At 38.5% G+C, this 12,779-nt stretch overlaps 1 protein-coding gene across 1 annotated transcript in view; it reads left to right on the plus strand.

Annotated features, from left to right (window-relative positions):
* The first annotated feature begins 1,537 nt into the window (after window positions 1-1,537).
* stx8 (syntaxin 8) overlaps window positions 1,538-12,779 on the plus strand; it is a 54,343-nt gene continuing 43,101 nt past the window's right edge. The window contains exons 1-6 of the mRNA XM_084715623.1: window positions 1,538-1,691; window positions 2,814-2,913; window positions 3,022-3,116; window positions 3,408-3,518; window positions 7,909-8,036; window positions 10,923-11,015. Of these exons, the coding sequence (XP_084571749.1) occupies window positions 1,675-1,691; window positions 2,814-2,913; window positions 3,022-3,116; window positions 3,408-3,518; window positions 7,909-8,036; window positions 10,923-11,015 (544 nt within the window). The 5' untranslated portion in view covers window positions 1,538-1,674. The remainder of the gene's footprint in view (window positions 1,692-2,813; window positions 2,914-3,021; window positions 3,117-3,407; window positions 3,519-7,908; window positions 8,037-10,922; window positions 11,016-12,779) is intronic.

Here is a 12,779-nt window from a genome sequence, read left to right on the forward strand (position 1 = left end):
CTTTTGTTTTTTTTATGGTCAAATAACTATTTGTACATTCATGTGACATCACTGCAGCTTACATATTCTGATAGCTCATGTTGTCCTGAAAAAAGGGTGTTCAGATCTTTATTGTGCATTATTGAGGGAATGTTTTACAAGCATTTTTACACTAAAAGACCAGGGGGGCTGAAGGCAGAAAAATTGGCTTAGACGTCAGAGGGCTACAGATAATTTGTTTATGCCAAAACATTGCTTTACTTTACTCATCTCTGTCATGACCTCCTCCAAAAGCTGCCGCAGATTTTACACAGAATGGATAGCATTGGTGTTGTCCATGAATAAAACATTTTAATTTTCTGGACACCATACTTATATCATTTATGTACAAAACAAACAGTTTTGGACCTGATACTGACCCCTGTGGGACCCTGACAGTTGTCTAGGCATGTTGATACGTAATCGCAAACTGCTGCCTGTTTCCCATATAGCTTTTTACCCAGTCCAACACAACCCCTCTCATGCCATATCTTTCCAGTTTTTTGAGCAAGTCATGGTTTATGGTGTCAGATGCTTTTTTAAAAAAATCTAGAAAAACTCCTACTACATACTTCATGTTATCAATACAACCAGCACTTTCTTCTCTTAACTCCATTAATGGACTTGATGTTAATCTGTGTGCTCTAAACCCATAATGACTGTCTGACAATAAATAATACTTATCAATGAAATGATCCAACCTCCTAATAAGCAGTTTTTCTAATATTTTAGAGACCTGGCAGAGTAATGATACAGTTGGTTAAATTTTGTTTGTCCCCAGCTTTATATGATGGAATAAATTTTGCAGTTTTCATTTTTTGTGGAATTGTACTAGTTGAGAACGACAGGTTACAGATGTAGGTTAGTGGGTTTGCAATACTGTCATCGACTTTCTTGAAAAATGTCATATCAATTCCGTTCCAGTCAGTAGATGTTTTATTCTTACGTTTGTTTACTATGTCTATGATTTCTTTTGTTTTGACATAGCTGAGATTGATTGAGCTTGGGTTTCTTGCTATGTAGCTTTCTTCTAGTATTCTTCCTGAAACCTCCCTTTCTCCTCAATCATGCAGCGTTTTTTCCATGCTGGCTTTTCCATCTCACTGCCATAATAAACTGCTGAGTCATTCACCAAAATACATTCACCACATGCGACTAGCTCCCATGTAATCAGTAGCTTTCCTCCAGCCATATTCTTGTTCTGGCATTTCACTCTTTCTAAATTAAATTTCTATTTTAGCGGATAGTGATTAGCACAACAGTTTTCAGATTTGGCATCACGTTATTCTGTTGTGTTCAGACAAACTGAAACACTTCTTCTTAGTAGTAGTGATAGTAGTAGTAGTAATAAATGCAGACTTTCTTACCTCCACTTGGCGGATATCTTCGTAGGTGCAACCTGAGCAAACGTCATGTACATTTTATGAAAAAATAATACAAAACATAAAATCATATCGGTAGCGTATAAAAATCACATTTCAGTCACGTTTTATTGCGTTTTTTATGGACAAAACTGAATCCGCGGACTTAGACTCTACTGACCCTCGCTGTATGCCGTAGTGACGTCCAACCCAAACAAGACACAGTTTGCTGGTGATTACTGGCCGGATGGTTCAAAATAAGTGGATTTTCTGCTCATAAATAACTTTTATCGCAATGTCTCAGGATCCGTGGTGAGTGATGTGTTGGGCGGCTTCAGTAAATCTGGTCAACTGTATCATTAACGACCACAAATGACGTAAAGTTAGCTCCTCTGTCTGTGCCCTGCTAGCTAAAGTGGTAGCTAACTTAACGTTAGTTCTTACCTGTAAAGATCAACGTTAACCAAATAACAGAAACATTTCCAACAAGACATTACAAAATCAGCTCAAATGTGTTGTGAAATGTAGTATGGCTGCACTTAAAGAATTTTTCTAATCTTCAGATTGAAGCTTTGTAACGTTAGTGTTAGCAGAATCGAAAGAGGAAAAAGGCAATGCTAATGAAGTCACATGATGAATCAATCTTGTGCTTATTCTCTAAACAAAACTTTAACACAAAACCGTGAAATATAATGTAATACATCAGTGCTATATTAAATAATATCAACATTGCAGCTCAGGCTTTTGAGGCTGTCGGGGTATTTTTACATCCACCCTTTCAGACATTATATTTGCTCAACAACAATAAACTCCGATCACGAGCCCTCTGGTTGTTTGACAATTGAACATAATGAACTAGCTTGTATTTTCTGCATTGTATTATCTTGTAAAGTATTCTTGAAATCCAATTTTTAGATTTTTGTATGTTACACATTAGGAGACAAATACGACTGTCTTCTTTCTGTACAACTCCCTGGACCAGTAAATGTATTAGAGCCGTACATTGCTCAATACGATTTAAAAAACCCAACATCGTATTGAGATTATTTGACAGATGACAGGTGTGATATGATTTGCATTTGAATGAAAAGGCTATTAAGACCACGGTGATGTGAAATGTGTTGGGTTATGTAACAAACGTTTTCTTGCATCTTGAGAAGATGTGTAGGCAAGGGTATTTCTGCAGCACTACGGTACTTTATTATAATGCTGTGTGGTCACTCAATTTTCTTTTATCAATAAATTGCAGCTTGTGCGATTTGGACATTATTATTATGATTTTGATAATATTTTAATTAATTGTGCAGCCCTAGATTCTTTGGTTTTGTTCATTACCACTTAAACCCCATGATTCAACAGAGGGTCTTACTATGTTGTCTGTCATGAGTCAGTAATGATTTAACTGACATCTTTAACCCCTTTGTTGATCTATAGGTTACAGAATTATGATGCCACATGTCGTTTGTCACACGAAATAGCAGAAAACATTCATGAACGAAATAGGCAGCAGAGAACAGGGGGAAACCCTGCAAAGGTAAGGTGTTGCAATTACAAGTAAAGTGGCATTACATGCAAATTTCTCCTGAAATACTAAATAGTTTATTTAGCTGTCAATTGATGTAAATATGTTCTGTCTTTTCAGATCAACATGACTCTGCGGGCATCACTGCAGAAGCTCAAACAGAATATTGCCCAGCTTAAAGACGGGTTGTTGCGGGCATCATCAAGTCGACACATGTATCCTTTTTTCTGGAAACGAATGAATTCCAGGCAGTGGAAGTCATAAGATACAGATTACATTTTCGGCTGGAGGGTTTCCTTTGCTTGCAGTCACAGTTGCCTTCCTATAGAGGGCATTAGAGTGTTTTAAAAAGGTCCAAAGTGTTTCCTATTAGGAGGCTTTCTGTGTTCATGGGTTAATTCCAAACTGACCCGAAGAAAAGTGTCAGGAGCGTCCTCTGTCCACTATCAGTGACTATTTTTAAAGTAATGTTGACCTTTCACTTGACCTTAACGTGGCTTCATCAGAATGCAATCAGAAGCTGATCGGAGGCAGAACCTCATTGATGACCTGCTAACCAGAGAGAAGCAGCTCAACGCCACCTTCAAGGGAGATGCTGGAGAACCTGAACCCTCCAGGTATTAAATTATCGAATTCAAATGATTTTATCCCAAATTAGAGAAAATTTGAAAGACTTGCAAATCTCAGTATGCAATCTCTGCTGTTAAGAGGGGGGTCAAACAGTGGCAACACTTTGACAATTAGACCATTATATCTAAATTTAAAATGTTTGGTCTCGACATATATATGATCATATTCATGATCAATGTGGTACTTCACTTAAATTCCACCAGCAAATGCTCCTTATGTGTATTAAGGGTGGTTCTTAAACTACAAAGCTGTGCTGCTGCTTCAAGTGGTCTTTTTTTTTATACTTTATTTTTGTAATTTTGTTTTAACAGAACTTTACAAAGGAATTGAACAGAATGGTAACCAGAGGCAATGCAACATAAATGTTATCAGTACGTAACTTTGTGGTAAGGGTTACATTCCTAAAAGTCCCAGGAGGACAGAGAAGCATAAAGAGATGTCATCAGTCGGCCATCGCATAAAGATCACATCATGTCCATATCAGTCTGGGTCCATCTGGTCATCAGAGGGATTGAAAATAAGTATTGCCCTAAATCTATTAAAAATAAATACATAACAGAAAAGAAATGAGAAAAGAATTATGAGTGTGATAATAAAGCACCATTAAACCACATCCTTATAATTAAGGGAGGAATACAAAGCAAATAAGTTGCAGAAAAGAAATTGGGGAGTAATTACAAACATGTAGACCACATATTTCTGTGATGAGAAAGAAAAAAAAATAGTATTTCATGTTCAAATTTAATAACCATTTTGACCAATACCAACATAATTATTACCTCAAGCACTCTTGAGTGGAGCTTTTCTGAGAGAACTCTCATTTTTAAAAATATTCTTGGACAAGCAGCTTGTTGCTTAAGTAATTGAAGGAATGGTTAAAATTTCTTTACCCTGAGTCTCTGTCTGTCAATGTCATTCAGTGTCAGAATCGCAGCACCAAACATCATCCCATGATGCTTCAGGGCCCATCCTCCTCACAACATGCCACCTTTCATTTTATGATTTCCCCCCCTGAGATCTTTTCTTTAAAAAAAAATAAAAAATAATAATATCTAGTGCTGGTTCACCCAATTAAAAATAATGAATCCTCATTCTTTTGTCTATTTCCTTGACCAGAGAGGTCGTAGGTTCTGTTCTCTGCTTTGATGAAGTGTCACCGGTCACTAATTTTGTGTGAAACTCTTTGTACATCCGTTGTGACCCATGTGCCGTGACCTCTCCCTGTGCTATCACTCGGAAGGAAGTTAGTCTGTCTGCCATTTTGACAGGGCGCTTAACTTCATGGCTAATTCTTTTTCATTAGGAGATGTGTTCGCTTTGCACTGTTGATCACACATTTGGCACCTCATGAAATGGACACATACACTCATTCATGTGAATGTATGTGTGTGTGTGTGTGTGTGTCTCTCAATGAACAAGTATGGAAGCAGTGAGTTTACAGTTTATAACTCGTACTTGTGGAGCTAATCAAAGAGCTGGACGAGACAGCTTATATCCTCTTCATCATCTGATGTTATGTCAATGTGACAGCTTTAGAAACCTGAAAGGCAGCAGATACTTTGTGTAATGTTTGACCCAGACTGGCACAGGTGATATTTGTTTGGACAGGAAGAGGAACTGGTGTCATGTTGTTAACGTCTTCTGGTTTTTCATCATGTCTGTGTTTTTATATGAGACATCCATGTTTTTTTACATTGTAAAGTGGTTGTTCTCAAACCGTGGGGCATAGACTGACTGCAGGGGGCCATGGAAAAATAAGGGGAAAGGGGAAATATATGGAGTGAAAATAAGTTGAATGAATATGATTTATGAATGTAAAATAAACATACAAAAGTTTGCTGATGTTATTCTTCTAACCTTTTTCTGACTAATTACACTTGGATCCTGTATTTGTATGTATTTATATAGTTGCTTACTCTAAATTGGGGGATGGGAGTGTGTGTGATCCTTTTTCAGCTTCTGAAGGGGGTTTATTTGCAATTCCTTTGACTCTTTTGTGAAGGATGAATATATGAGTGTTGGTTTGTATTTCCCCACACTTCCACATGCTCTTGACCTAAACTCGTCACCTTGCGCACACCTACTGTACATGATAATGAGTCTACTTTGTGACCATCGATTTTTTTTTTAAGAGTAACTAAAATAACAGTAGAGTGAATTCAAGCATCAGTGCTTTATCACATAAGTAGAATTTAGAGAACCACTTTTATTGATGCCTTGATATGAGACTGTCTTTCTCTGATATCTTTCACAAGCTTTGGTTTTGGGATTGATCTACTTAGTGGTGCTTTGCACAGGCTTTCATCTTTTTTTACAGACCACACACACCCAATTACATAAAAGGCTCCCTTAAAAAAATCTCAAATGACATTAGCTAATAAATTAGTCTGGCGAACTGTAATCATGTGGTCGTATGGTTTTTAGTTTGCTCAGTGAGACCTAACTTTAATAGTGATATGTGGTGGGTAATTTGGATTTGTGGGTAGGACCCGTTCCCACTGTGTGGTCTCTGAGGACAGAATGTGGGAGGGGGTGGATTGGCCATGCATGGATAATCTGAGCTGCTCTTTTTTTCTTTTTTGTAAGAACTTTGAGTAGAAGAAAGGGGATAGAGGTTAGAGAGGGGACTTTAATCTATCCCTGAAACAATACGTTCTAAGCATCTCCATTTCAGACTAAGCAAAAGGACATGGCGCCTTGATTTGAAGGCTGCGTTCACCCCGTTGCCCCTCAGACCCACCTTTCCTACATTATTCTCTAACCTTTCCTTTGTATTTGATTGCACTGGAAATAGTTGTAATTAGTTAAATCTCGCCTGTCCAAGTCATTCAGTCAGGACTCGGGTGCTCCAGCCCCGATGGCGGCAGTCTAGTGCAAGAGATGTGCCTGACTGATTTTGGCGCTCTCCGCCAACTGGTTAATTGGATCTTCACACACTGGGCAATTGCATGGAGGAAGTGGAGGGCTGGCACACAGTCTCAGAGTAATCAAAGATGTCAGAGAGATTAGAGCAAATGCCTTGTTTCACCTACTATTCTGATAGTATCAGCCTCAGCACTGTGAGTGGTCTTACTATGCTTAACTTACTGCTTCAGAAACAGCTTGAAGTAGTCATCACACGGGGAGTCGGGATGAGATATAAGTAGTTTTATACATTACTCATATAGAAAAACATCCAAAAAAGCTTTTGGTGTTGAATTTCAAAAATCAGGTTTAAATGTACCAATGAAAGACGTAATTATGTATGGACATCAAAACCACAGCAAAACAGTTAAGTAGTAGTGTAGTAGTGATATCATTTTCTTATAGTCACTGATAAGCCAACATGTGGCTCAGGTTGAGAGCTACAACAATTAGTCCATTAATCAATCAGTCATTTGAAACAAATAAAGTTCCCAACTATTTTAATAATTGATTTTTCAGTCATATTTCAAGCAAAAATGTCAAACATTTGCTTTAATGTGAAGATTTTTTGCTTTACTTTGTCATTCATGATAGTAAATGAAAAGTCTTTGGGTTTTGGACTGTTGGTTGGACAAAATAAGCAATTTGACCATGTTGCTTTGGGATCTGGTAAATTGTGATGAGCATTTCACATTTTTTTTGACATTTTATAGAGAGATTTATACAAGATTTTATAGTTTAATTGTGAAAATAATCACCAGTTTAATTGACAGTGATAATAGTTGTTAGTCACAGCCCTACCCAGGTCACTTTTCATGGGCTTGGCTAGGAGAGGACTTGACGACTTGCTCACACAGACGTGTAAATCCAGTTTCACATAGAGATTTTGAACCCGTCACCACAAGGCCAAAGCCACAGGGGGGTCTGAAACACAGCTTTAAGCTATTAGCAGAAGAATAGCTTTTAAACCACACAGCAGTGTTTAGCACAGCACAGTACAGTACAGAGCGGAGAGCTCTCCAGTCTGTCACTTTGTCAAAGCAAAAATCTCCCCAGCAGTCTTGTGACAGATTAATATGTACTGTATACACACTGCACAATATCTAACCTGGTATTTTTCAATCGTTCAAAACACTTAAAAGACGAAATGAGTAAATAAATACTTTTTTCTATGATGTAAAGGCTTTTGTTGTCATAAAATGTTCAAACAAGTACATTATTGAAAAGGGAACATGCCTTAGACAGATGTGTTTTGCTGTAGGAGGTGCACAGATGTGCATTGTACCCCTATCCCAACCAAGACTGTGTTTACTTATATAGCTAAAAGTCAGTGATGCACGATGAGTGTTTTAGACCTGTGTGCTGGAATGATTGATAGGTAAAAAGTCAGTTTTGCCAAACAATTTTTTTTAAATTTTTATTGATGGAAACATTTTGGAGAGTAAATACTGAAGTCATGACGATGTTTCACAGGTCGACGTTGATGGCTGCAGGGGGTAGTCGAGGTGTAGCATCCAACCCCTGGCTGGTCAACGAAACAGAGGAGACCAAGGGGCTGACCTTTGGAGAGATCAAACAACAGCAACAACGAATCATTGAAGGTAATTACACATGATTGAAGTAAGAGATACTACCTGACGATGTGTCCATTAACAGGAAATAATGGACAATGGGCACCCTGATTATGGACACCTTGAAGGGCATGGTCTCGCTTATACCATGGTCACTTGCCGTGTACATGTATATATATATATATATATATTTGCAATCAAAATCTAGAGTTTTTCTCAAGTCATAACTCTGTTTCCCCAGAAACTTCCAGGGGTTTGACTAACCAACAAACAGGACAAACCTTAGAAACAACTAGGCAGTGGGAGATATTTCTAGTCCACTCACCTTATAAAAGTTTATATAAGTTTGGCTCAGCCAAGAGCCAGAAAGCTAACGTTATTCCAGTCAGTAACATTGTATATGGGTGATAAACCATGCATGTAATTTGACAGTTTGTTTTGATTAGCTAGCCATCAGCCTTGCCATTGTTCCCCAATCATTTTCAAGATTTTCATGAACAAAAAATACCATATGTATTGCTGGCTGCAGCCTGAAGTAGCAAGTTCAACAACGAATGGTACGTGAGATGGTTGCTTATGTAATGCAAAATATCAGTAAGTTCAGAGGGGCAGTGTACTTCTTCTTGTGGTGTTCAGAGGCTCCATTTCTCCCTGTTCTTTTCAGGTGTCTTTTATCAGGAATTAATGGACACCCTGCAAGTATCAAGTATTCACCCAGACCATGGTATAATGGCAAATGGACTGCACTTACTGCATATACCATTTCTCTACCATAATGGACAAAGCAAACAGCAAACAGTTTTGCCTCTCATTCACTTGGGGTTCAGTTTCTTTCTCAGTAACACTTTAACAGTCTGAAGGGGGAAGCCACGGACTGAACAGCCAACCCTGCAATTAAATTGTAAATTTATGAAATTACATATGTTCCATCGTGTGATTAAGTAAACATGTTTTCTAGTATGCTGTTTTATTTCTATTCGATAAGATTTGTATCAAGTCCAAATATGGGTATAGCAACCGTCCTTTGCATGAATAATAGCATCACTGGGATAATATTTGTTACTCATATTTGCCCTCATTGTACATCAAATTAGGGCAATATGTGCAAAGATAGTTGTATAGTTGTGTGAATGCACATTTCATAGATAACGACATGATTTGTATTAAACTAGTATTGGCCATACTCATGTATGTGAACATATAAAAGGTGTAAGCCCACGCCTGCTTCTTCCTGTTTCATGAATGGCTCTGACATGACTTGAACACCCAGACATTAGTTCACCTGACTCCATGTGACACTTCATTGCTATGTCTCCATTATGGTTCTGGTTATTGTCAGTTTGGGATCAGAGATTCTTGTTAAGACAGTGAAACCAAACCACATGGAAGTTTCTAGTCCCCTGTGGGATTTCTGGTGGAGTAATGGTGAGTGTATGAACCTGTGGTCATAAAAAAATTCCAGTGGTAGAGAGCGTGTCAAACTTGGAAACCTACAGAGGCCAAATCTTTTCCTTTCTTTCTCCTTTCTTCTTTTCAGCTTTACAGTTTTTCCTCTTCACCTTGGCCTGCCACAGTTATAATAACAGGAGTAAGGCTGAGTGGGGTAAAGTACTGAATGACTCACATGTGGCAGTGTGAGCTGGACCCCAACAGCTTGTCATTCCTGTTTCCCAAATAGTTGCCTCATTATATCACAAGCACAGTAATAGTCCAACTGCTCCCTTCTTACATACGCTTTTACGAAGGGGATTGCAGCATTGTTCATTGTACCCCACTGCTAAATTTGACATAGATTTCTGTGTACATGTGTATCACATTCAACCCTGAACCCTGAACATAGGCTCAAAACAAAATGCAAATCCTTTTCAACCTACATCCAACTGAATACAGAACATAAACAAGATATTTAATGTTCAAACTTTATTGATTTTTCTTAATATATGCTTGTTCTGAATGTGATGCCTGCAACATGTTCCACAAAGGTTGGGACAGAGGCAGCAAATGACTGGGAAAATTGATTGGAATATTGCACAGGTTAACTGGTAACAGGTGATAGTATCATGGTTAGGTATGAAAGGTGCATCCACAAAAGACTCTAGCCCTCTTTTGAAAGCCTGTGAATACACTATTGATGCACATACATATTTTGGAACAACATAAGATGCCATCCAGATGAAGGAAGGAAGGAAAATGGAGTAGATGTTTACTGTAAGTTTGGCTCCATTGAGTTTAACAATATGTGAATGGTGCCAGGCAACGCAGCCTGAATCCACACTGAAATTTTAGCTAGCTTAATACAAGCATTCAGTTTAGTCCTAAAAAGGAAAATCAACTCACATAAATGATAAGTGAAGGTTACTCTTCTGCCTAGAACCATATGTTAGAGCCTTGCTTGGTTGTGCTTTTTTGCACATCAGTTCACAAGATACTGTCCCAACTGGTAATGATACACTCCATCTTGCTTTTGGTTTCACTTTAAGAGAAACATGTTCACAGGTTATCTTATCTTATCTTTCCTTTCTTTTCTTTCCACCTGACAGGCCGCCACTGAAGATCAGGCACACACTTTTTAAGAAAGCTGGATTTATTAGTGCTTTCATTGAGACAGCTGATAACTGTCTGCCTGAACAGAGCCAATTACTTCATCTCATCTTTACTCATCAGGGCAGAATGATCAGATGTCATCATAACAGAAATTCTATTGTATTTTTTTCTTAACAAAATTAACACTGATTGTGTTTTGAGAGATTTGTATATAGAGTGCGCTATTGTTTCATACATAAAGGAAAAATACTGGTCTTTTTTTCCATATTGTTGTCTGGCTTTGCATAATCCTGCTTCAACATTGTTAGTCTCTTTCTTTGTCTCATGTTTAAGTGTGTCACGATTCTTATTTTCTCTCCCCTCTCTTCACAGCCCAGGACGCAGGCTTGGATGCACTAGCAGCTGTCATTAGCCGACAGAAGATAATGGGCCAAGAGATTGGCAATGAGCTGGATGAACAGAACGGTAAAGTTTAATTTACTTGTGCATCTGTACATACTGTATTCGTCAAAAAGATTCCAGACACATTACATGAGGCAGTGTGAAAGCAATCAGACATACTTGTTCCGCAATGGAACGAGTTGCCTCATATAACTTGCCGGACAGTGATACTCCCTCACACCACCACAACACTGACATAGTTATGACTGAGCACACACACACATTCACACACACACCCTCAAATGTCCATTGTCAGAGAAACTGACCTGAGCAGTCAGGTCATGACCATGTTTACTAAGTTATCCTTTGTCATACATCCCACGGAACAAAGTGACGTCTCTGTTCACGCTGCATTGGTAAAACTGTAAGAGTTTTGTGTTCTGGAATCAGATCTGCTAATGGTTCTTTTGAGTTATTTCTGGCTAAATGCCCCTCATCAGGGCAGAAATAGCTTCCATCACAGGTAGAACGGGACATGCAGACTGGAGTGCATTGCTCCAGACTGTTTTTAAGCTCAGACAGGCGGCACATGAGACAGACGATCATCTGTCAACTGATGAACAATTAGATCCTTTAATGCATCGTTCCCAAAAGACTATAGCAGTTAATAGGCCGAGGCCTGAGAGTGTCACTTTACAGAGAGGATGTTCACATGTGTTCCTATTTTTTTTTATTTAATCGTGAGTACTAGCTCTAATGTTTACACAGACAGTGTGTCCAGATCATGCATTAGTCTGTCAGCTTCTCCACTGATGAACAGGGGGAAGGAAATTTCACAGTTCAGGAACTACAGGTCGATAAAAAAGGAGAGTGGACAATTTAGTTTGCAGCAGGAAAGGAGTTGTGGGGCTGAGTGACACTGTAGACAGGGGATTGGTGTCTTTTTCACAGACACTTTAGTAGGGATAAGTAGACTCTAGACTTGATGTTTCCGTCTCCGTGGCTGGTCAAATTAGACTTAATCTCTTCCAACCCACTCATGCATACCGTATTTTTGTGTATAGCAGATGCCACATAGAAATGGTATGTATCATCTGAAAACTGGGAACCTGAACATCAATTTAAGATGGAGCTCAGCAATATGTGTCAAGTTTTTATAGTCATAAATCTGTGAAAAACATTGTGTTTGGGTTAGGCGCCTGTTCAAACTTTGTATGTGACTAATTCCCAGGGTCTATTAGGTCTCATAACTCAACTACCATTTGAAAATTGATACAAATGGTCAAAAATCCCTCCAAAATACAACAGTCCTTGAGGAACAAAATTCCTGCTGTGATTTGATATTACAACTCCCTTATTGTCCATATACTTAGGAAAGACATACATCTTCTGAATGTCCCAGGTCTCTCGTTTGTGGTTGTGATTATCCTAGACATCACAGTAGGTCATTTCATAGTCAGGTCAAGTATAAAAAATTAGTCTCACTACAATGAAATGGCTACTATGGTCAAATCATCATACATGAATACAACTGGGCTCATTGAATCCACAAGAGTCTCAGCTTTCCAGTCAGACCCAATTTATGCAATTCCGATACTTTTACTGGGGTATGCAGAAATATTGAAACAGAACAGGTCCAAAACTGGCTGAAATTAGCGTAAAGGGATCATGTCTGTAAAAGAGAGACCCTTGGGTACCCATATCTTGAAGTGAGACGTCAAGGAATTCACCATGCAAGGTTTTCACTCACCTAACTTTGGAGCCTTATTTAGCGCATTTCCCGACAAGCTGAAATGGGTGAAAATCCAATGAATTCCATAGGTTTTTCTAGTTTCATATGATACCAGC

Source organism: Lutjanus erythropterus, chromosome 3 (assembly GCF_056507025.1).
Source record: "Lutjanus erythropterus isolate fLutEry1 chromosome 3, fLutEry1.hap2, whole genome shotgun sequence".
NCBI lineage: Eukaryota > Metazoa > Chordata > Actinopteri > Lutjaniformes > Lutjanidae > Lutjanus > Lutjanus erythropterus.